The 24,639-nt window shown below is 49.0% G+C and overlaps 1 protein-coding gene across 6 annotated transcripts in view; it reads right to left on the bottom strand.

The window, feature by feature from the left end:
• DGKG (diacylglycerol kinase gamma) overlaps nucleotides 1–24,639 on the bottom strand; it is a 206,516-nt gene that overhangs the window by 115,039 nt on the left and 66,838 nt on the right. For all 6 annotated transcript variants that reach the window (XM_050965403.1, XM_050965402.1, XM_050965406.1 and 3 more), the window contains exon 2: nucleotides 6,921–7,263. In XM_050965403.1, the coding sequence (XP_050821360.1) occupies nucleotides 6,921–6,987 (67 nt within the window). In that variant the 5' untranslated portion in view covers nucleotides 6,988–7,263. The remainder of the gene's footprint in view (nucleotides 1–6,920; nucleotides 7,264–24,639) is intronic.

Below are 24,639 nucleotides of genomic sequence, written 5' to 3'. Positions count from 1 at the left end.
TCACTGCCATGTTTTTCCTCACATACCAGTTTCCTGCAGACTCCTGTTCTCAGAACCCTCACCCTGCCCAGGGCACCGATGAGAGGGAGAAAAATCAGCACAAGACTAGAAAAAGTGCCTGCCTGGAAACAGCCCGGAGAGGCCCAGCAGAACCTTCTGCCACTTCAAATGGAGAGGACACACTGAGGAGTTAGCGAGGCTATCAGGTCTCTGCCCAGCTCCACCTGCCATCACTACAGGGCGGGCAAAACAAGAAGGAGCCTCCATGCGTGGCAGACAAGGAGATAAAACCCAGCTGCAATGGATCCCAGAGCAGCAGGTGCCCAGGAGGGAGAACAGTGCCCTACAGGCAGAATGGAGATCCTGCTTCACAGTGAGACCCCAAGGCAGCGCTGACTGGATGATTGTTCTCGTTGCAGTGTTCAAGCTGGGCGGAGCCTTGTGTGGGAACAGTACGGAGCGGCTGCTCTGAAAGCACAGAAGTGGGCACAGCACAGACGGCGGCACTGCGACCTTGCTGCACTAGCCTGGCCAGTACGCCTCTAGCCTGACTTTAAGGAAGCACATCGGAAGATAGGGACACTTATCCGGTGCCCATCGATGAGTGTCTGTAAAGGTGCCAGCTGGAATAGTGGTCTTCTCCATGCATACACCCTCCCACTAATTGCTGACCTGAGACCACTCGGCCATGGTACATATAGGCCACTGAACACCACTGGCTGGTGTTGCCCCTTGGTTAGTTAATGGTCTGGGCAGAGTCTCAGCAAGGCCCAGAGGTGAGAGATTCCACATGTCATTGCTAATGCAGCATTTGCCTCTGGAGGCCATGGAGCCTAAGTGCCTTCCTCAGTGGCACATGCTACTGAAGGGGACTCACCCACAATGAGACATCTAACCCAGGAGTGACTCGGGACCCCCAGGAATGGGAAACAGGCCAGGATGCCCTGCCTCATGCTCCCCAGTTGCTTTTCAAGTCTGACCCCAAGGCTGCACATGACTTGTTCCCAACATCCAGACTGATGCTGGTGGAAGCAGAATCTAAATAAGCTCTCCCTTAACATCTAGTGGTGAGCTGTGGAAAAATACTTCAGAAGCTGATCTCATTTGCATGGACACCCCCATCCTGCCTAGGTGTTCAGCATGATGGGATTGCTTGTCTAAATGATCACTTGTGGCTGGTGTTGGATCCCCAGTCTCCTTATTATTGGGGTAGGAGTAATAAAAGGTTGTTATCCTTGTTGTGTGAACCAAGGGCAGCAGAACTGCACCTGGCATACATCAATGGAGGGACTCACCCTCAACTGAATGGAACTCGCTAGGCAGGGAACATGGGTTCCAAAGCCCAGTGAGTGGAGAGAGGGCAAGGAGAGGTCTTAGGCACCATATGATTCTTCCTCTCTCCATGGTCTAATACAGGGGTCCCCAGTGTGGTGCCCGTGGGCGCCATGGTGCCCACGGGGGCATCTAAATGCGCCCGCATCCTGGCCAGCAGTGGAGCATCCGCCGAAATGCCGCCAAATTTCTGTGGCGTTTCGGCGGTGACGCCGCTCGATGACGCCACTTGCCGCCGACAAGTGATGTCATTGAGAGGCGTCGCCACCAAAACGCTGCAGAAATTTGGCGGCAACGCCTCTCAATGATGCCACTTGTCACTGACAACCGATGTCACTGAGAGGTGTCGTCGCCGAAACGCCACAGAAATTCGATGGCATTTCAGCAGATGCTCCATTGCCACCACGGTCCTTCGTCTGGTGTCCACCAGACGAAAAGGTTGGGGACCACTGGTCTAATACAAGAGCTAATTTAGACTCAATTAAGAGTCTTGTTACATGCTGCAGAACTGAAATCACTGGTACCTCGGGCTAAATATTAGATCTCCTTAGGGACAGTGTCTCTGTTTCAAGAGACTGCCTAGTGTACACCAGCAGTGGGGCTCCCCCACTAACAGCTGAAATCACTGAGAGCTGTGTTATGTGTGTGTGTGGAGGGGGGGCCCTGAAGACACCTTGGTGAGTGGCCAGCTGGACAGCTGGCAGAGATGTGTGGCAAGCAGCCAGCAGAGAAGCTGGTGGAGAGGGCCAGGGCAGAGCCCTGCAGAGGCGTGGCAAGCAGCCGTTGGGGTGACAAGCGAGTGCCTGAGCAGGGCAGTGTGTAAGGTACCGCCTTATCCCACCCCTTCCACACAGGGTGGGAGGTGAACCTCTGAACTCTGGGGTTGCACTAGCCAAGGACAGCAACTGTGAGTGGGATACAGAGAAGGGATGGGCATGTTAAAGGGACTTTTGGGTTGCTGGACTTAAGACCCTGAGGGAAAAGGACACTGACTAAATTACTTGGGGGTGGGTCTTTTGCTCATGGTTTGTGTTTATGAACCCTAGTTGTGGTATTTTCCCAAATTAATGCTGAGTTAATTCCCTCCTTTTATTAAAAGGTTTTGCTACACTCAGGGGCGGCTCTAAGCATTTTGCTGCCCCAAGCCCGGCAGGCAGGCTGCCTCACAGCGACCGGCAGAGCGCCCCCAGTGGCTTGCTGCCCTAAGCACGTGCTTGACATGCTGATGCCTGGAGCCGCCCCTGGCTACACTCAGACTCTGTGCTTGCAAGAGGGGAAGTATTGCCTCTTAGAGGCACCCAGGGGGTGGTGTGTAATTGTCCCGGCCACTGAGTATCCCCTTTTTGTGTTGTATTGTTGAAAAGGAACCCCTAGATACTGAACCTGGCCCTTGCTGCTGCTGGCTCCCCCTGGCAGAAGGGTTACACTAGGTTCTACCAAGTCTTTCTTTCAGAACCCAGCCTTTCCCCCATCTCCCTGCTACTGAGTGTGGCTCCACACCCTGCCCCCTCACCGACTCCTGCAGCCCCTCAGCATTCCTCACCTTGCACCACGCCCCTCCATCCACCCCACATCCTGCAGCAAATCTTCCCTGCCTGCTGTCCATGGGTTGGGGAGGGGACTCATACCTGGAATGGGAGCAGCCTTTCTGTCTCCAGATTTCTGCTGCCCTCCCTCACCTGCACAAAAGCCTGCTATGGAAGGAGACTTGGCAGCCCCTTCCCTCCGCTCAGCTTCCATGTGAGACAGGAAGCCACTTTCCTCCTGCTTGGGAGGGATCGAGCACCAGAGCAGCCAGGAGGAAAATGCTCATGGCAGCTGCCCCCTGCTAGAGACTAACACAAGCAGCAGAGGACAGTACAAAGTGAAATGACTCCAAGTGAAGAGGTCATGAAGGATGGGTGGGATTTCACAGCCGAGACAAGAGGGGCTTCTATGGGAAGGCTGAGTGGATGCACAGGTCAGACAATGAGGTTTCAGGGAAAGGGGGGAGGGCTGCATGCAGGCCAGGCCAAGTGGTGGTGGAAGTAGATGAGGTGGAGGGCTCGCGGGACAGGTATGGAGAGGAGTCTGGGGGCACAAGCAAGGTGAGGTCCGGGTGTGACACCCAGGTCTAGCAAAAGAGCTGTCTGTTAAAAGATGAGATAGACATTGCAGCTGAATGGGAGGAGAGAGCAGGAAAGTAACAAGGAGTCACATAGGCATCAGATAAAAATAGACTCATGGGTAAAACTACAGAGGATCAAGATCTTCACAGCAACGTGGGAAGCTTAAAAGCAAAAGGAGGTGAAGTAGGTCGCCTGGCTGTAGAAGCGGTGCACCCAGTGAACCGTGGTGGAGTGGCAGATCAGTGGGGATGGTTTACAGCTGGCTAGGAACCACCCAGGCAGGGCAGAGCAGCTGAGAGCTGGAGGGAGCACTAGGCTGAAGATGCCATGTTTTTCAATCCAGAGGCTCTCAAGAATGTCATGCTAAATAAATGTTCTGTCATGCAAATAGGGCTCCAACCTTCCCTACCTCTGGGGATAGGAAGGGTACGTGCATTTACGTTTGCGGAGCTCAGACACCAGCTCTGAGTGCCAAAAAAAGTCCTAGTGAGAGAACTCCTGGCCACAGAGCTTGACTGTCTGTCTAAGGAAAATTATTTGCACCAGTCGGGAGTTTAAGGGAGCCCTTTTCACTCCCTGAGAGGAGAAAGGAAATTGGAGCTTTAGATTATCACAGAATTAACTGCGCTTGCAAAGGGACCCAGTAATCCGAGGAGTAGGCATTTTCCTGGGCCCCTTCAAGCCTTCGCTAGCCATATCTGCTTAAAAAACAGTTCGATTAGCAGACCAGAAATCAAAATTTAGTTCTTCGCCACTACCAGCTTCTAGTGATGTTTTTTCTGCAAGAAAACATGATAAACAGGCTGATCAGAGTCAAAGTTAGATTGTTTCAGATAAAAGTAAAATGTAACACAATGTACTCCAGATTAAAACAACTAGTGAGGCTGGTCAAATTGAGCCCATGTATGATTTAAATAGGAAGCACTTTAAATGAGAAGTTAGGGTCAACATTGCGTGATTTGTGTAGTTCTCTGAATTCACAGGTCCAGACAATTTGTCTGTCAAGGTCACATCCTTTTTAGCCTCAGATTGCAACCCCCCTTTCTCTTAATATATTGGAAGGATATTGCACATTCATAAGCCCTTTAGCCCTTCATAAACACTTCCTTTGCTGCTGTGGAATGTTGGACAAAGACAGAGTGAGGTCTGGGAATGGAGAGACTGCGTAGTTCTGTAAGATATCAATTTCCTCTGATATTACTACTAACTCTAATATAGATAAAGTTAGTAATTTTCTCCATCAAACTCATCTCTGAGTTTCCATTTCTTGCCAAACATCAATTAATAAATTGAAGATGTTGCATATCTTTTTTTTTGGACTTAGCATTATCATAGTTATTTTATCGTCTGTGCTTAAATAAAACAGAACCCACTTTCTGAAGCTGCAGAACTTGATTCAGACGCAGGATACTCCACATACATCACTGCTTCCCAAACGTCAGCTATACTTTACAATGTTTTGTTTGTTTCTCCTTAATGTCTTTCTTGGCTCTTTATTTTTTTAACTGCCCTGAAGTTACGAACCTCATTTTTGATAAGTGCTCACTAAGGAATGTTTTGCTCTTTCTGACCTGTCTCTAGAGTGTTCCCTTTTGTAGACTTTCCTGTAAATATATTGGCCGAGTCTAGGCCAGATTGTCCCCTTCTGATTGCAGAAGGCTATCTGACAAGGATTTCCTCCTGCAGATTCTTGCTCAGCGTGCCAGTGCTCGGCAGGGCCTTGACGGCAGTCACAAACAACTAGTCCCAATGCAGCAGTGGAAGGGAGAACAGGGAGTGGGTTCAACGTGGGGAGGATGGGACAGTGATTTGGTCCAAACAATGGGTAAAAAAACTTTAGTTTGGTGCAAAGGGATCAAGAGCTGAGCTTCCCCAATGACTCTGGAGGAGCTGAAGTAAACCATCACCTACAGATGCTGCCTAAACTGAAGGCAGGAGGGATTTCTGCCAGGCAGCCCTAAAGCAGTGGCTAGCCTCCAACTAGTGATGCAAAGCAGGTCCTGCTAAAGGGCTGGAATGTTGCCATTGTAGCTGTTCCTCCTCCTCATCACCCCAGGGATGGAAAATCGCTGAGCCCGCAGGCACCCCCTGCAAAGGGAGCAGAGCTGCTTTCAGACCAGGATCTTTTCAGGAGTGCTGTGGCTACAAATACTTGAGAAAAGTTCCTTCCTAGAATGCTTTAATGGGTGCCAGTTTACTTTTAATTCTCTTTGCTCTGGTCTCAGGGCCCCGAGTGGGTTCAGATAACCTGGATTTAGTCACACAGGATCAAAATAGAGAGAATACCACAGGAAAACACTGCCATTGCCTGAAAGCGGGAATAGACTTGAAGGTCTAATCCAGCCACTGTAGAAATAAGCCCACAAAATCTTCTATGTTTCTGCAGACAGTGTCCCCTAATGAGCAACACGGCTGCTGAAAAATGATGTAGGCTAATCTCTGAAAGATTAAATCATGGTAATAAGGTCAATGAGAGAAAAATGGACCTGACCAAACTCCCCCCCTTTCCTCTCCCCCACAGTTCTACCAACATTAGAGGCAAGACTTGTGACAAACAGGACAGCTCCTGGGACATGGGCGACCCGGTACAGAAATGATGGACAACTGCTGAGTTATGCTCAGTAGGGCTGACTGGAGAACAAGTATTCTCTTTTGTGAAAGACTTCAAGGTGTTAACATTTGTTTGCCTTCTGCCGGGGAATGAAAAGGAGCCTTTCTGAATTTTTTTTGTGAGAAACAAGATAGACCTTTCCCCAGCCCAGCCTAGCTCAGCCCAGCCAAAAGCCGCACACAGCTGAGATATGGAAGACCCACATTCCAATCCCTGCTCTGCCTGCTTCCATTGGGGCACTCACATCCAAAGCAAGTGTTCTCACCACTGGCCTGTTGTGAGTTGAGTCTCCCTGGAGGCCATCCTGCACTGGGGAAACCTTCCCACAAATATTTTGTCAAAACCAATACACCATTTCAACAAACGGTCATTTTCCAACAAGAGAAATTCAGCCGAAAAATTCCTAGCCAGCTGTAATGCTGAGTCAGAGTGTCTGCTCCACAGCTACTGTATTACTGCACCCGAGTTCATCACAGCACTACTATAAAAGACACCGTGATGGGTTAAGTGATAAACAGAGTAACTACACCGTGTTCCTACATACAACATGTGCACAAAGCCTCTGAGAACACAGGTGACTGGTAGAATCTGCAGGATCTATAAAGTTCCATATAAGACCTCTGTGGGTCATTACTGCTCAGTGCTTTAGTTTGCCTATTTCCCAGGCAGTGAGGAGATGGCCTGGTGCTGCACCATGGAATGGGCTCTAGGTACAGTCACTAGGAAAAGAAGATTACAGCCATATTTGTCTTGTACAGAAAGTTCTGGAGATGCCCGGGCTGTTGTCAAGGCCATTCATTCCTCCCCCCCTAACACGTCCCACAGCCAGCCACATGACAGCAGAGCAGGAAGAGAATTCCAGTACTCACAATCAGAATATTGCTGGAGCTGCGCAAATTCTGTCGGGCTGAGGGAGATCCACGCACCATCACTCATCTTTCAGGGGAGCCCTTCGGGAGCCCAGGCCACACTTTCACAGTGAAGGGGGAATGAAGATCCACACCAGCGGAACTAGGAGCTGCCCAGGTTCATTGCCATTGGTCAGTGCCTGCTCTGTCCCAGGGGTGCCAGGTACACATTTCAGATCACCAGCAGGATGAGTGCAGAGGCCTTGTGTTTCAGACCCATCACTACGACCGTTGTGTGGAGGGATTCCATGAGTAGGTGCTTCAGACACAGCAACTGGAGAATGCTATTTCAGCCTCTTCACTCCTAGAATAGGAAGAAATGCAGGAAAAAGAATCACTTACACTGATTATCTGCCTGCTTCTCAGTAGATTCAAAGCCTTAATCAAAGCTTATGCAAGTTGTTTGGAGTCACAGATGAGTAGGCACAATTATTACTCTGAAACGGGCTCACTTCCAACCTCTCTCAAATGATGACACTGCAGACATAGACGCGACCGGGGACAATGAACTAGAAATAGCAGACTCCAATAGTGACCAGCTATTTGACTAACAAACTAGTAAGGCAAAACTACTGGCTGTGATGTCCCAGTGGCTAGTGAAATGTGCTGACTCAGGTTTCTAAGTGGGTGGAGTCACAATCACATTACATGGGGCCTCAAGTAAGACACCTGGTCTTCAGCCCTAGTCACCATAATGCTTAGTAGAAAGGGGCAAATGCTTGCTTGGATCTGAGCCAGTAAGTCTAACGTTTTGTGAAAACCCCCATGTAAATGCTGGGGAAACATGAATAAAGCACGTAGCCCCTCCCAAAGAGCTGCCTAGCTTGGAGGTAACTCATCACCCCTCCCACAGCACCCGGCAGAATGCAGGAGAGGCACTGTTCTTCGTACTGATTGGTGTTGGGCTCGCTGGTTTTATATGGGTAAGGAACACATAAAGAGTGTGCACTGGAGTGTGTGTCCTCGTGTGTTTAATGACACCCATTTCTGCAGTGGGTTATCTGGGAGCACTGCTCTCCCTGGAGACCTAGGGCCTGGCTCTCTGGTACATTACACTGGAATTCTGCCGGTTAGAATAGCTGAGGTGCATAGTTAGACTGTCCGGTTGGTGGCATTGTGCAGCGGGGCTGGCAGGCTCCCTGCTAACCTCCGCACCACGTGGCTCCTGGGACGCAGCCGGCATGTCCCCGCTCTGGCTCCTATGCATAGGGGAAGCCAGAGATAACAGGAATTCAGCCAGGCCTTTCTCCTACAGAGATGTGTGTAACATGCACAAAACTGAACACCGCCTCCTGCCCCTCCCCTCCTCTCCTCTGAGACCCCATCCATGCCCCTCCCCTTCTCTAAAACCCCGCACCCACTTGGATAACAAGGGAGAATCAGCTTGAGCGCCCCTGCAAACCACAGCTGTGGCAGCATGGCATGGGGCAGAGGTGATGCTTCCCATAGGCCGGTCCCAGGCCAGTTAGGGCTTTACAGATCATAACGAACATCTTAAACTCTACCTGGAGACCAGTGGACAGCCAGTGTCAACCCCTGAGTGCCGGGGCCATGTGTTCCCGGGAGATGCCCCACTCTGTAAGTGAGCCACCTCGATCTGCACCAGCGTCAGCATCTGAATTGTTTTCAGGGGTAGCCCCATGTACAGCACATTGCAACAGTCTAATCCTGAGATGACATAGATCTGGGCGACAGTGGTCAGACTCAATCCGAAAGGAAAGGCCACCACCTCCTAGCCGGATGCAGCTGGTAGAAAGCTGACTGGTCTCTGGCTGCTATCTGGCCATCATATTACAGCATGGGGCTTAGAATCACCCCTAAATTCCAAACCCTAGTGACTAATGGCGGACGCACTCCCTCAGATTGATATTACTTCTGCCATCTGCCTCCAACTGCCAGAACCTGGGAGTGGACAACAGGAGATGGATCACTCGATAATCGCCCTGTTCTGTTCATGCGTTCTGAAGCACCTGGCATTTGTCACTTAAGGAGACAGGATACTGGGCTGGATGGACCATTGGTCTGACCCAGTATGTCCGTTCTTATGTTATCAGCCCCAGCTGCTTCCCCCACCCACCATCCCCTCCTTCTTGTCTGGGTTGACCCTCAGCCAGTTTGCTCTCATGCATGCCCCAGTCTAACTAGACACCAGCTGAGGTGCTGAGCTTCATAGTTCAACCTGCTCCATCAGCTCTGTAGCTGCCACAGAGAAGGTGCAAAATGGGCACTGGGATGGAAAGCAATTGAGACTCTATGAGAAGCAGCATGAACCATTATTTTAATTCTGATTTCTCCCCCAAGGCTGTTGAATCTCTCTATCCGTGGGATGATTTCAGAGGTATATCCAAGGCGAATGAACAGCAAGGTATGGGACTGTTTCATTTATAACAGAGGTGCCTGGTTATGGCTGTTAAAAAGATCAGAAAAATATTCTGGACAGAGCAGATGTGCCATAAAAATTCCTAGGACTGTGGCCTCTTCAGATGAAGCTTCCAAACGTCAGACAAGTAGATTAGATAGAATACGGTTGTGGCTGGAAGTTGGACATGAGAAGCTGAGTTAACATCTGGTCTTGTGCTGAATCTCTAGATCTCGAGCCATATACAGTGGCTGCCCTAAAAATTCTTCCACTTGGAAAGATTCTGCCTGTGTGAGTGATTCCATTTTACTAAAGGAATATCAGTAGAATCTGTAACCTCTCATCAGTACTTTAAAGAGCTCTCACTTTGTGTATTTACCACTTACATTTCCCAGAGAAAATTAAATTTGATATGAGTAGAAAGAACTGCACTATTCATTAGCGAAGGGAGAGGACAGGAGGCCTTAAAGCCAGAAGATTTAAACAAATGGAAACTCTCACATCATTCCTTCATCTATGAGAATTGGTCCTAACCCTCTGACAGATCCTCTGACTAATGGTTTGTTTTTTTAAAATCTAAACCAGTGGTTTTCAATCAGGGGTCTGCAGATTATGTCTAAGATTTCCAAAGGGGTCTGCACCTCCATTTGAAATTTTGTAGGGGTCCGCAAATGCAAAAAGGTGGAAAACCACTGATCTACATTAAAAATTGACGAGGAGGGAACACGACTGAATAACTCCTAAATGTAGCTCCCCCAAAATCTCAGTCATTGAGGAAATGTCAGAGCCCTTGTGGGAAGCCTCCTGGAAGTGACAGCTTCCCAACAATCAATCTGCAGCCTTCTGAATCCGTAAGCTCCTTTACTAAGTGAATTGCTTACAGTGACATTTGGGAAAGGTCGGCTTTTCCAGGAGGTACATGCAGAACATATGAGAGCACCTGGGCATGATTTTAGGCTCCTCTGCCTGCTAAATGTTGATTGTCAATTTCAACACAACTCTTATTTTATTAGATGTTCCACACAGAGACCCAGCAGGGTTTGTGAAAGGCCAGCCGGCTTCAGGCAACTTCAGACAGGTGCTCTCATCCATCAGGGCTAGCCATCAGACAGGTGCTCTTTCAATAGATTAAAAAGGCATTTGATTCAGGAGAGCAAGCTTACTTATTTAAAATGAGGGAAATGAACATCTGAGGGCAAACTACAAGCTCTGAATTCCCATCTGTACTGGAGCTGCAGGTACCAGCGACATTGAGCATACTGGTATTAATAACATCCCTCTCTTTTTGTCCGTAGCTCTCCCAGCACTTTACCAAGGAGGACAGGAGCAAAACCCCTATCTTACTGATGGTAAAACTAAGGCACTGAGTGGTGAAGTGCCCAAGGTCACCCCACAGCAGAGCCAGGAACAGAATCTAGGCCTCCAAAGTCCCAGTCCTGTGCCCTTTCCACTAGGACACATCGCCTCCCTAGTCTATCCAGCATGTGTCGAGGAGTGCTGGGGGACACATGCCAGACTGGTCACTCCTGCAGCGTGTGTAATGTACTCACCACATCTATCACATGCCCAACCAAGCTCTGCTCTCCAAATTCTTTCATACAGATCCCAAACAAGACCCAGAGCGCACCATCCATGACCTTTTACCCACTCTTCTTAATCTGGGTTTGGAATCTTTGGTTATGGTAGGGATTGGCAACCTTTCAGAGGTAGTGTGCCAAATCTTCATTTATTCACTCTAATGTAAGGCTTCATGTGCTGGTCACACATTTTAACATTTTAGAAGGTCTCTTTTTATAAGTCTATAATATATAATTAAACTATTGTTGTATGTAAAGTAAATAAGGCTTTTAAAATGTTTAAGAAGCTTCATTTAAAATTAAATTAAAATTCAGAGCCCCCCGGATAGTGGCCAGGACCCAGGCAGTATGAGTGCCGCTGAAAATCAGCTTGCGTACTGCCTTTGGCACCCATACCATAGGTTGCCTACCCCTGGGTTATGGCTTTCAAAACTGTTCAGGTTTAGTGTAAATATAACAGCCCAAATTCCAGGGGTTCTCTGGAACATCTCTAGAGCCTGCTGACTCTATGGTGCAGAGGAGCAATTGGGGACAAAAAGAGGACTTGCTTTTAGGGCCAAAATAATCAAAAGTGATTGGTGATTTTGGATACATAAGAACAGGCATACTGGGTCAGACCAAAGGTCCATCTAGCCCAGTATCCTGTCTTTCAACAGTGGCCAATGCCATGTGCCCCAGAGGGAATGAACAGAACAGGTAGTCATCAAGTGATCCATCCCCTGTTGCACATTCCCAGCTTCTGGCAAATAGAGGCTAGGGACACCATCCCTGCCAATCAGGGCCAGCTCTAACTTTTTTGCCACCCCAAGCAAAAAAAAAAAAAAAAAAGCACTGCCCTGTTGTAACACCCCGCCATGAGTGCCATGCCGCCAACCCCCCCCCAGCACCGCGGAACTCCTCACCCCCCCCAAGCGCCACCGAAGCCCCTGCCTCCCCCAAGCGCCACGCCACCGAAACCCCTGCCTCCCTTAGTGCCACACCGCCGAACAGCCTGAGCGCCACGCCTCCTGAAGCCCCCGCCCCTTCCAAGTGCCGCACCGTGCCATCGAAACCCCTGAGTGCCACGCCGCCTGAAGCCCTCACCCCACCGCGCCGCCTGAAACTGCCCCCCTGAGCACTGCACTGCCCGAAACACTCACTCCCGAGCACCAAGCTGCCCAAAACACCCCCCTCCCGAGCACCACGCCGCCCGAAACACCCCCCCAGCGCCGTGGCGCCCGAAACAACTCCCCATCTCCAAGCGCCGCCCGGCCAAAACAAAAACAAACAAACAAAAAAAACCCCCACCAGTGCCACCCCGCCAAACCAAAAAAAAAAAAATCTTGAGCGCCGCCCCACCCCAAGTGCTTGGTTGGCTGGTGCCTGGAGCCAGCCCTCCTGCCAATCCTGGCTAATAGCCATTGATGGACTTATCCTCCATGAACTTAAATAGTTCTTTTTTTAACCCTGTTATAGTCTTGACCTTCACACCATCCTCTGGCAAGGAGTTCCACAGACTGACACAGATTGCATTGTGTGAAGAAATACTTCCTTTTGTTTGTTTTAAACCTGCTGCCTATTTTTTCATGTGGTGACCCCTAGTTCTTGTGTTATGAGGAGGAGTAAATAACACTTCTGTATTTACTTTCGCCACACAGTCATAATTTTATAGACCTTTATCATATCCCACCATCTCATCTTTTTTTGAAGCTGAAAAGTCCCAGTCTCATTAATCTTTTCTCACATGGAAGCTGTTCCACTCCTCTAATCATTTTTGTTGCCCTCTTCTGAACCATTTCCAATTCCAATATATCTGTTTTGAAATGGGGCGACCACATCTGCATGCAGTGTTCAAGATGTGGGCGTACCATGGATTTATATAGAGGCAACATGATATTTTCTGTCTTATCTATCCCTTTCTTAATGATTCCCACCTGAGACACCTTAAAAGTAGGGTGACCAGACAACAAGTGTGAAAAATCAGGACAGGGGATGGGGGGGTAATTGTAGCCTATACAAGAAAAAGACCCCAAAATTGGGACTGTCACGAGGCAGTGACTCACCTCTGAGGCGCCTCCGTTCGGTTGTCCTGGGAATTAGCTCTTCGACCCAGGAGCATCCTCTGCAGGCCAATGTCCCGCTTGCCACTGGGCCTTAGTCTCTTCTGGACCCCAGTGCCCCTTTCAGGCTGGGGTGCTGCCCCCTGGCAGTATCCCCACAGATCTGGGTATTCCCTCCCTGGGGAACCTCCACCCTCTATCCCCACCTCGCCTCAGACTATGGCTACTGCCAGTCTCGATCTAGCCCCCGTTCACTGGGGCAGACTGCAGTGTAAATGCCACTCATCACCGGCAAGGGGGGTTAGGACCTGCTGCCTTTGCCTATCTCTGGCCTACCCCTCTGCAGCCCCGGTACCTTTTTATAGGCCCTGTTCAAGGCCTGCAGCCTGGGGGTTTTCTAGGTTGGAGCTCCCCAGCTCCCTCTGCCCTTCCCCAGCACTGCTCCAACTCAGCTCCTCAGGCAGCCAGGTCCTTCTCTCTCAAAGGCTAGACAGAGACTCTGTGTGCTCCTGGCCCACTGCCCTCTTATAAGGGCCAGCTGGGTCCTGATTAAGCCAGATGCAGCCTGATTGGGGCAGGGCCCCCAGGTGAGGCTGCTTCCCCCAATCAGTCCCGCTTTTCCTCCCCTGCCACAGCCCTCTCCCCAGGCTGTTTTAAGCCTTTTAAGGCAGGAGCGGGTGATCACCCCACTACAGGGACTGTCCCAATAAAATCAGGACATCTAGTCACCATACTTAAAGGGGCCTAATTTGCCCAAAATTCTGAGCGCCTTTGCAAATCAGGCTCCCTTAAGGTGTCAGTAGGGCACCCAAAGTCACTAGTCACTTTGAAAAAAAAAAAGTCATATCATCTATTCTTCCACATACAACCCTTACACCTATCACTGAATTTCTCTGTAATGCAATTAAGTACCAGTGTCTCTGGATGTTACATAAATAGGACAGGTCTGATCTACAACTAACGTCTACAAGACTTATAGTATGTGTTTCCTTTAAAGGCTGTTAGAAAGGCATTATTTTGCAGTATTTTTCGGTTTGTGTGGGACACCTCCTATGCATCTAATCACATGACCTAAAGTTTTGAAACCAAACAGAATATCTGCTCCAGAATGCCTCTTGCTGCAGAGATTCCATGGAATGATCTCACTCTGTTTCCCCATCTGTCTGAGCTGAAAAATAACATATGGTCAGTTTGATTTTCTATCATTCAAACATAGGACTTCAATTCTTGAACAATTTTTTTTTCCAGTTGGGGAGCTCCCATCTTTTCTGTGCTCATCACAGCTATATGAGTGAACAGTGGATTCACATATTAGCCTGAGTTCTAAGTCCCCTGATTTTGGTGGATTTACAATCTTACTGTCCCCTGTTCCTTTTTTGAAAAACCTTCATAACTTAAAGGGGGCAAAACGACTGACTGCACAGGAGAAACAGTGCATCTCACAGCACTTTATATACTCAGGTTAATCAGATCAAAATCCTTCAGTTTTTAATCTTCTGGTTCTAGTCATTTTAGTTATTTCTTGTGACTCTTGTAGGTACACTACCATATCACATTTAGCACGAAATTTAGACCTTGATTCTGAAAATATTTACGCATGTGAGTAGCGTTATTGAGTTCCTGCTCCTCCATTTTTGTAAGAATCATAAAAAATCTTAGGTATGCAGAAATGATGATGCCTTAAACTTCCAGCAGAAAAAGGTGAACATTTAGGGGACTATTTAGATGCCAAATGTTGCAGCTTGATGCTACAGTGCCTGAGAACTTGATGGTGAAACTGACAAGTCTAGCTCTCTTGCCTAAGAGGAGAGAGATGCAGAAAGCACACCGACAGCACATGATGTGAAAAGGAAACTTGATTTAGTCAAACTGGAAGCAGGGGCAGCTCTATGTATTTTGCCGCCCCAAGCATGGCAGTCAGGTGGTAACGCGGATTTGGTGGCATGCCTGTGGGAGGTCCGCTGGTCCTGCACCTTTGGTGTACCACGGCCGAATTGCCACCGAAGCCTGGTGCGCAGGGGCCTGGAGCCGCCCCCAGCTGGAAGATTTTTGCAATCCAACTCCTTGCACCTGCAATCAGTTGAGGGTCAGATTTTCAAAAAGAGATCAGTACATTGGGTGCAGAATATGGGCTGATTACTTCCGGCCCTAATGGAGGTGGCTAATTGGAAACTGCTTTCTTGGAAAAAATCTGGCACTACATGTCCAGGCTGAGGCTGAGAAATGTCCCTACGTTGGCTCTGATATTAAGGATCACAGTAGCCAATATCCGTATTAGACTAACCTGTTTTTTTCAACAGGCAAAAAAGTAATTACTTGAGACTGGAAATACTGTACAGAGACCACACAATTATTAATTTGTCTCTCCATCCACAAGGAGAAGCATCAAAAGGAAAGGACTGTTTAGCATTTTCTGTGTGCGATCCCCTCTGCTTCTGATTCTTAGACACAAACTCTGACTACTGCCCATTTCAACTAAATGATGAAGATGCATCTAGAACTAATCAAATGAAGGGCGGGGGGAGACCTGCAAATGGCCAAGAAATGCTAACATGAATTGGATAAATTCTTCACAGATCATTCACCCAGCATCAGAACTCAGCCCCAGGTACTTGCCTAATTTGATCCCATTTAAGACTACAGGCTTAAAATAAATCTCCTAATTTGCTCTGCAGCCTTGGTTTACCACTACAGCACACATTTATTCTGGGTGACGGAGGAATTGCTACATAGGTACAAAGAGTCAGATATAACTGGACCAGTTACATACATGTTTTTATCCCTTGTTGATTCTTAAGAAGGAAAAAAAGTGCTGATTCCCAATGGACATAACATGCTGTACAGCCCCGTGTGTGCTGGTATATCATTCTCATTGGCCTGGCCCGAAGTTTTTGGAGATGTCAGAAGCATGAAAATACCCAAAGCTGCAAGCTCAGTGTTAGAAGCCACTGTCGCAGTCTGATCATGTGCACTCGCTCTGTGCATTGGCCAGAGTAGGATGCAGAGATAAAAGCCTCCGTCGCTCCTAGCAAGTGACTGCCCATTTCTGCTGGGATTTCAGAGGTTCATAGGGGGTTCCATGATTGTGGGCATCTGGGCAGGTCTTCCATTTCCCCCTCCCCCTTATATGTCCCTCTTTAACAATAATAATAACTTTCTGACCAATCCTCTTGTTGGGCTCATGTTTAGCCTTGGCCTCAGCACAGAGGTAACACTTTTGTTTTGGGGGGAGAACATTGGAGGGCGGCCGAGGGGCAGGGCTGGCTCCAGGCACCAGCTGACCAAGCACGTGCTTGGGGCAGCACCTTGGGGAGAGGCGGCGCTTGGGTTTTTGGTTTTTTTGGTTTGTTGGGGCAGCCCTGGAGGGATTTTTTTTGTTTCGGTGGTGCGGCACTTGGGGGGGCAGGGGCTACGGGCGGCGTGGTGCTCGGGGGGGCGGGGACTTTGGGTGGCGCAGTGCTTGCGGGGGGGGGAACGGTGCTCTTCTTTTTTGCTTGGGGCAGCAAAAAAGTTAGAGCCGGCCCTGCCGAGGGGGGTGGTAGATCCCTTTTGCCACTTCAGTTACATCCGGGGTCAGAAACAGTCATTTCTCCCATTGGATCAACTTAAAGCCACTGTTGCTCCTCACACCCAATGTGCTCTCACTAAGGTGGAATGCTCTCACCCATCCTGGTCCCCTAGTTTAAGGGCAGCAGGATGGGTCCCTATATGTGATTCTTTTTTTGTTGTCTTTTATTTTTGCCACCTTTCTTTTAAGACTACAGGCAGTCACAATGCTGCTGTTCTTTCACATCCTGTATTCATACTAAAGCACACATCACCCACTCCCATGTGTAATGTCCCCTCCGTCTTGAAAGGTGGTCTTCTGAAGTCAGCGTCTTCCTGTGTCCTGCCCAGGGAACTGGGTCCTTCCATGCTTTTCTCCAGCCCCTGCCTGGTCCTAATGTCCAGTAACTCACTTCTGGGAACATTTGGGCCTTTTCATGGGAAATTGCCCTGCTGCAGCTAGTGCAGCTCTAAGGGGTAGGTCACCTATACACTTCTGCAAACCCAAGGCCACTGAACTCAGGCTTGGCATATGAGAGCAGCCCCAGGGCTGCTCTAACTCCCAGCTGCCTGTGTCCTCCAGGAGCCTTTCCAGCAGTCAGGGATTGGTTGGAGATTCACGACCCTTTTACCTAGCTCTGTCCCTGCCTCAGCCCCTATGCCAGCCTTACCCACAGTGAGTAGCATGCTTACTCCCATAGGCTACTTACCAAGTAAGGTACCACTCGGGGCGTGTGTGAAGAAGGTGGAAGCTGGCACCCTAGGACAATGCCCAGTCGGATATTGGTGATGGACCCAGAACAGGACCCCACCTCCACTTTCTCTCCCCACTCCTGCCTTTCGAAAAGCTTGGCCATGGATGGGAGCTCCTCAGCCCAGGCCCATGTCTGCTGTTTCAGGGACGGTATGCTATGTATAGTGCCATATCTCTCTGGGGCGAACTCACTTGTCTCGGCAGAGTATAACAGCAGCAGATATTATTGCTGTTCTGCAACCTCATTCCTTAATCCTGTCTTACCTGCCTAAACCAAGAGTAACCGTTGTCCTGTTAAAGCCACATAAACAAAGCCACAAATAAACGTGTTACAGGATAATTAAATGCCAGCTAACGAGAGGCAGAATTAAACAGGCTGCAGAATGGAAGTGTTCTTTTCGGGACATCACACCAGAGCAGGGCAACCATCTGGGATCAGAGTGGATCTAGCATCCAACCCATCAGTTAAAGCCAGCAGGGACTAAATTTGTGTAAGCTAAGATAAGAAGAGTTGGAGGAAAAGGGAAAAGTGGAGAGGGAGGGGAGTGATTCCAAGTGTGTGAGGGGCCCCAGCTAACTAACTGAGTTCCAAAAATTGCCCAAGAAAGTCATCATCTCCTCTATGGCTGAGGGATATTTCTGAGCCCCTGTGGAGAAGTCCAGGAGGTGGGCTGTGTCGACACTGGGAGCTAAGGGGTGATTCCCAGCTGAGTGGCCATATTTGCGCAAGCTCACTAAGAACAGTAGTGTAGCCAGGTAGCGTGGGCAGTGGCAGCATAGGTGAACCGCCCTGAGCACAAACCCAGCTGAACCCCGTGGTTACGTACTGCCACTTGCTGCTGCCCGCACTACCCAAGCTCTGCTACTATTTTTAGAGTATGTGTCTGTGAGCTGGGAATCACCCTCAGAGCCAGATGTAGCCAGGGTGAGATGCCCTTAGAGCTGGACACAGGGGACCAACTAGAGCTCTGGGAATCACTGATTTTTAAGCTCACTGTCAGTTCTCAACAAATCAAAACAAAATTGTTTTGGATCAAATGAAATCCTTTAGTTGGTCAAAAATGAAACATTTTGTTTAGATTTTGAGCTTTTTTTTAAACATTTTACCTATTTTTAAAAACAAAATGGAAAGCGATTCCTATAAGAAAAGTCATTTTGAACCAAAACATTGAAATGTTTCCATTTTTTCTGATTTTTTCTTTCTTTCAACAGACACAGTGTGGTGAATCAGACATGAATTTGCAAAATGTTCTGGTCAACCCAAATCTGGATCCCAGTCCTCCCCCCGGAAAAAGCTTTGGTCAAAATATTTTGTCCAGCTCTCGAGTACAAGCTACAAACCCAACCCACACTTCTGAATTCCAGTTTCTGGGGGTCTCTCTCTTGAATCTAAGATCAGTAACTTCTAGTCTGCACCATAACAACACCAAAGAGCTGCAGTCAGCACGGGGTACGGATGGAATTTCAGCTTGGACTTTGAATGTTCTGGCTGCCATGGGGGAGGTTAAAAAATACCCTGAAGTGTTTGGAAAACATCTGTTAATTCCTTCCTCCCGAGTTAGGATACAGTCCTCTAGATGGATATATCTGCTTGAGGAGTACGAGATGGACAGCAACCATTTTTGCTCTGCACTACCATTAGACTATTCTACAGTACAGCATCACTGCAGCATATATGACATGCAGCAGTAACTGAGGGGTATTATTGTTTGTCTCTACTGCCATAACGACTGTGTTAGCCTTATGGCATGCCGGGGGCTGCACCAAGAGCCTCTGTTCTGAAATGCCAGACCTGAAGGTTAAATATACCCTCCCCCTCCACTCTGGCCATGCTCTGCTCCCCTCCCCACCGCTCCCTTTGTCTTCTGCACCCACTCCCAGCTTTGTACTCGCATTCATGCTGCTTAGGATGCCCGGAGCAGCCTTCTAGCTAATGTGAAGTGAGCTCCCTCGGTGAGGATGGGAAAGAAATTGCTCGCTTGCTTTTAGCACTGACAGGTCTGAAGGTAGGAGGGCTCTGGGGTGCTGCGAAGAGGCAGGAAAATGCAAATCGGGACATCCCAGGGGTCTTCCCACAGCAATTTTTGGAATAAGAAATGCCATTTCCTGCGGTTTAGATTTAGATTTTTGGTGGGGGAGGGAACAGCCTCCCTGGAAGCCCAGCTGCCGCTCATCTGGCATTCTGCACGTCAGCAGCAGCAAATTATGTTCTATTAAATCAAACTCGCTTCTGCCTAAAAATAGCTCCCCTACGAGTGTTACAAATAACATCTGATTACTCTAGCTGGAAGACAGGAGAGGAAAACAATTCCTCTTCCCTCCTTCTCCCCCCCCCCCACCTCCCGATCTGCTTTGGGCATTTGACAGCACAGGGAGCATTTTTCTGCAGCCAGTCCCCTTCCCCGTGGCCATGGGTCTTCCACGCACAGTGACAGAGAATTAACACTGAAAACCAGCAGCATGGGCTTGTAAGGCTACAGACCACTGTCTGGGGATGGGGATGGTGTCGAGTGGGCCAGGGAGAGTTTAGTACCTGCAGCTGAACTTGCTTTGTGAAACGGGCAAGTTTTTAAGTCACCAGTGTCCCCTCAAAGCATCCATGCTCTGAGACCCTTGATCCACCCCTTCATTTCCCATCAGACACAGAAAGTGTGTGACAAGCCTTCGAAAGCACAGCTGTGACGTGGGCTTGTGTGGGGGGGATAAAATGGAGCAGGTGATCATGTCTCCCAGGATAATGTAGGAACAACAGACTACCAAGCCAACCTCCCAGCTGGGTTGTCCTACCCCCACACACATCTGTGGGTTTTGTATAATTCACTCCTTCCTGTTCCCTTGCTCCCCATCTCCTGCTGTCTCCTTATTTGCTCTCCTCATTCCAACCACTCTCAGAGCCCCTCACACCCTGTGTTATCACCTATACCTGGACCCACTGGGCGGAACATGCTCCCAGGCCCAGATTCCTCACCCACCCACAGGGTGGCTGTGCTCTACACAAGACGCGAGGCAGAGGAGAACTGGGCACCGTGGGACAATACGCCTCTGTGCTGTGGCCACTGTGTGCCAGCTATGTGGGTGCAACGTGGGCACACGGGGGGTCCTTGTGCACTCCCTGGTGAACCCAACCCCACCTCTACTCACTGTTCTTCTAGATCAGGGTTGGGGCACACTGGTGGGGGAGTTGCAGCTGCTCTTTGGACAAAGCGAGGGCTTTGGGCTGTAGGAATATTAGCAGTGTTCCTGACATTCCCATCATGTGAAATATTCACCCCCTTCCCTCCTTATGGGACATGAGGAAAAGGATCACTCTTCATTTTATCCTTCATCTAACACGTCTTCATCTCCTTTTTCCTGCCCTATCTTCCTGTTCCCATGAGGGTCAGGTAGAGTGGTAAGAAGTTTCATCGACCCAGCCTCTGGTCTCAAAAGTTGTCTCCTGCTTTTGTGCCGTGTTGGTGCTTTGCCGAGCCCCAAACCTTACTGACCTCAACACAGCCCTGAAACAGAAGCTTTGGTGCTTGAGACTGGAGACAGACAGCAAGCGTTTCCTCTTGCTAAGCCAGCTCTGCATTCCAACAGCACCAGCTCAACCCCGGTGTCATGTCTGACCGGGGCAGTCAGCAGGGTTCCCTGGGAGCGAGAGCCCCTCAGAATGAATGTTTGTGCTCTCGGTCCCTTGCTAGCCTGCTTCCAGGAGGAATTCAGCACTGCTTGCTGAATTATTCAATCAAAGTCAGACTCAGCAGGGCCCCAAAGGTGGTTTCCCTCGGATCTAAGAGAGGGAGTAGTGGGTGCTTGGAGGAGACAGTGCTGTCTCATCTGCTTTGATCCCTGTCTACTAGCACCACAGCGCAGCAGGAGTCACAATGCCCCTGGCTGCACTGTGGCAGCTGCAGTGCGAGTTAATAGCTTTTTAGTCCTTCAATTTCTACAAGCACCAATAAGCTCCCATCCCGTGGATGGACCACATACTGCCCAAGGCTGCCACATGCCAATGGATGTCTCACCCCTGCCCAGTCTGTCCCTCAGCCCACCCTCAATGGCCCATGAGGAAAGAGGGGGCTTGTAGTATGTCTGAAAGGCTAACCCCAGGGCTGGGATGGGGAAGTGGGGACAGCTGAAAGTTCTGTCAGCCACTCCCTCCAGTTGCTAAAGGAGGAGCTCCATTTGAGCACCTCAGGTACAGACAGAGGGGCAATCCCTCAGGGAACCAGCTCCCAATCCATTTAGGGCTTTCAAAACTAAAGTCAACAACCAAAATGCCATCCAGCAGCTGGTGAGCTGTGAGGGCTGGTCACAGCGTATGGGCAGTGCTGCTCTCCACTTGGACTGATTCTACACTAGCCCCCATGTTAGCAGAGCACATTCTTGGAACGCCAAAGGCACGGGTAAGACAGGAAGAGCTCTGGGCAAGAGAATTGATCTCTTGATCTCCCCAGGGATAGAGGGAAAAAGTGTTTTCAGCCACAGCTGCGGCCTGAACACCCGGGAGCAGCGTCAGATCCAGTCAGACTCTACAGTGGGTTGCAGCCATACTCCACCACCAGTCAGGGATGCCAACAGATCTCCAAACCTCTTCCCCAAGCCCACAGAAGCAGGGCCTCGTTCTCCAGCCCCAACAACACGTCTGCAAAGAGAGTGAGATGTCACCCAGGAGCGGAGGTTACATGTGACTGCGATCTCTTAACTGTACACCCCAATCTCTGGATGCACCTCTCCACACTGCTGTAATACCCACTGCACCAAGCAGTGGAGAACCAGGCCCACTATCTCATCCTTTCCCAGACTATGTGTCAGCCAGCTGGCCCTCATCCAGTCTCCAGGAGTTGTTTGAGCAGGAAGCGTCACTCAACTTCAGATCCTGTTTCCCTATAGGAATTCTCAGGCTCAAAAGTGGCCAATGCTGCTGGTACAGGCCACTCCTAAGCTCCACCCCTCTAGCGCCTGTTCTCACGCCACCTGGAGCTCCAGCATGGAGAACAATACAGCTTCCTCTCCAGAACCTCAGCCCCTCCCACTCGGAAGGAGGGGACAAGCTAGCGCTTCCATTTTTTCTTTGTGCTTCCGCTTTAAGAAGTCAACAGCAGAAAAAGCTGAAAACAACCCCTGCCAGTCACAACCAAGAATTAATGGAAAGGCTTCAAAAATCCAAAATCTCTAACATGATACCGACCACGAGCTAAAATCCACATGGCTGTGTCTGAAACAAGTTTGTAGACAATGGAAATCAAGTTACAGGTGGAGTGGGGAGAGGTGAAGAGGACTTCCTTGTATGTGTAATGATTAATACATGGGGAAAGGTGTTTTGCTGAACACCGAGCTTCCAATTCTTAACTGAAACATGAAAGCGGATCCTCAGTCAATGGTATAATTTCCTGAAGAGTTTGTTTCACAACAAGCCAGTTCAATCTAATGTGCCTCTTGGACAAGCTGCCTTGTCTTCACTAGCATTTTAACTCAAGTTAAGAACACACCTTTTCCCCCCCATGAAGACAAGGCCTCAGTCCCATACCCTCTGGGTTCCCAGGACTTGGCACTAACCAACAGACCTCGGAACCTCCTTAGTTTGATACCAAAGTATGCAACTGAAAATACACATTGGGAGAATGTTCAACAAAGGCCCTGATGGGAGTTTGCACCCCAAACGTTGGCTATGTATAGCATGTTTGCCTCTTTATCAGTCCTATCAAGTGTGCACATTTTACTAACCCCCCTTTTTAGTCTTGTGACTAGAGTGGTTAAAGGGCCACTTCACTTTTAATAGTCTCTTAGACATGTGTTAACTCCTTACACTAAACAATCTCTTCCAACTTGCACTTCGCTATGGCACTGAGTACCTTTCCCAGACCTGAAGAAGAGCTCTGTGTAGCTCAAAAGCTTGTGTCTTTCACCAACGGATGTTGGGCCAATAGAAGATATTCCCTCACCCACCTTGTCTCTCTTTCAAAATGGCTGTCATTCTCCTGTTACACCAGGAAGCAGGCAAGAACCTGGCTTCCTCATGCACCTGAGGTAGTGTTGCCAACAAGCCAGGATTCTCCTGGAGTCTGAAGGAATTAAAGATTAATCTTTAATTAAAGATTGTGTCATGTGATGAAACCTCCAGGAATACAGCAAAATTGGCAACCCTAACCTGAGGCCTAATTAATCCTTAAGAGAGCAACATTGGGGGGATTCATTGAACACTTAATTTAAAAAAAAACAACCTAACGTCAATATGGTGGGGTGGCTGGCAAAGCTTAGAATGTGCTGATGGTTTTTGAAAACCCAGTGTAGAAATCCTAGATCACAAAGGGTTTAATCGGAGACTAAACCTTGGAATGGTTTAAAAGTCTTTAATCATTTTCAGCATATGGGGGTCAGTCCCAAGCACTGTTCTTTGCTGTGGGGATTTCTGGATCAGATCACCTACTGGGAAGGGCAAAACGAGCTCTTTTAGCTGTTGGGTTTTGTGCTCTATATCACAGGAAAAAAGAGAAAACATCACTCCATACACAGACAAGGAAGCTGCTGCTTCCACTGGCTAACACACCTGGTATATGTCTGGTGTGGGTCAATCTCTCTGCTGACCCCCCTGCTGTTAACTTGTCCCATAAGGAACTCCAGTCTTACTTGCAACCTCTCATTCGTATGCAGAAGCAAACTGGGTCCCCTTCAGAAATGGCATTTTCCAGCCAGGAAGGCCCGTCTTTCATTAAATCAATCTTTTTTCATGTCCTACTCTGGAGAGGCCCCTCAGGCAAGGGGTGGAGTATAAACCTTGCCTGGGCTCTCCCCCCTTCGCGACAACAAACAATACCCAGTCAAGTCATGCTCAAAATATTCAGTGCAATTACATGAGAACTGATTTTGAAGCCTGTCGCTAACCCGACCATGAATTAACGAAGGCTCGGAGAGAGAAAACGCACTTCCTTTGCAGTTTTTCCTTCTCTGTTGCTAGGATCCATTCATGATGCTTTTTACTACACACTACTGCCTCTCTTTACTACAAGTTCGCACAGCCTCCTAAAAAGCTGTCAACCTCTGCATAGATCAAAGGGACGATTCCCAAACATGGCTTTATCCATCGGGGGCTGCCCACCCCGAGAAGAATCAAATTGCAGCACATACGGCAGGTGCTGGAGAGGGAGCGGAAGGCAGCAGACCTGATAAATAACGTTCACCGTCTCTAAGGATATATCTGCACTGCAAATGAAGGCACAATTGTAGTACAGCTGAGCTAGGCAGACCCATGCTAGCTCTCATCTAGCTAGCATTGGTAACACCACTAGAGTGAGTGCAATGGCACAGAATTCGGCAAGGGCTACCAACCGGAACTCGACCCGGGGACCCGAGCAGGCTTGAGTGCCTGCACTACATAGTGATCTGTATTTGGCTAAACTTCGCCCTCCCCCAAACCAGTGTT

The sequence above is a fragment of the Gopherus flavomarginatus genome, chromosome 8, assembly GCF_025201925.1.
Source record: "Gopherus flavomarginatus isolate rGopFla2 chromosome 8, rGopFla2.mat.asm, whole genome shotgun sequence".
Lineage (NCBI taxonomy): Eukaryota > Metazoa > Chordata > Testudines > Testudinidae > Gopherus > Gopherus flavomarginatus.
The sequence above is the reverse complement of the archived record's forward strand: the minus strand, read 5'-3'. Positions and strand labels throughout refer to the sequence as shown.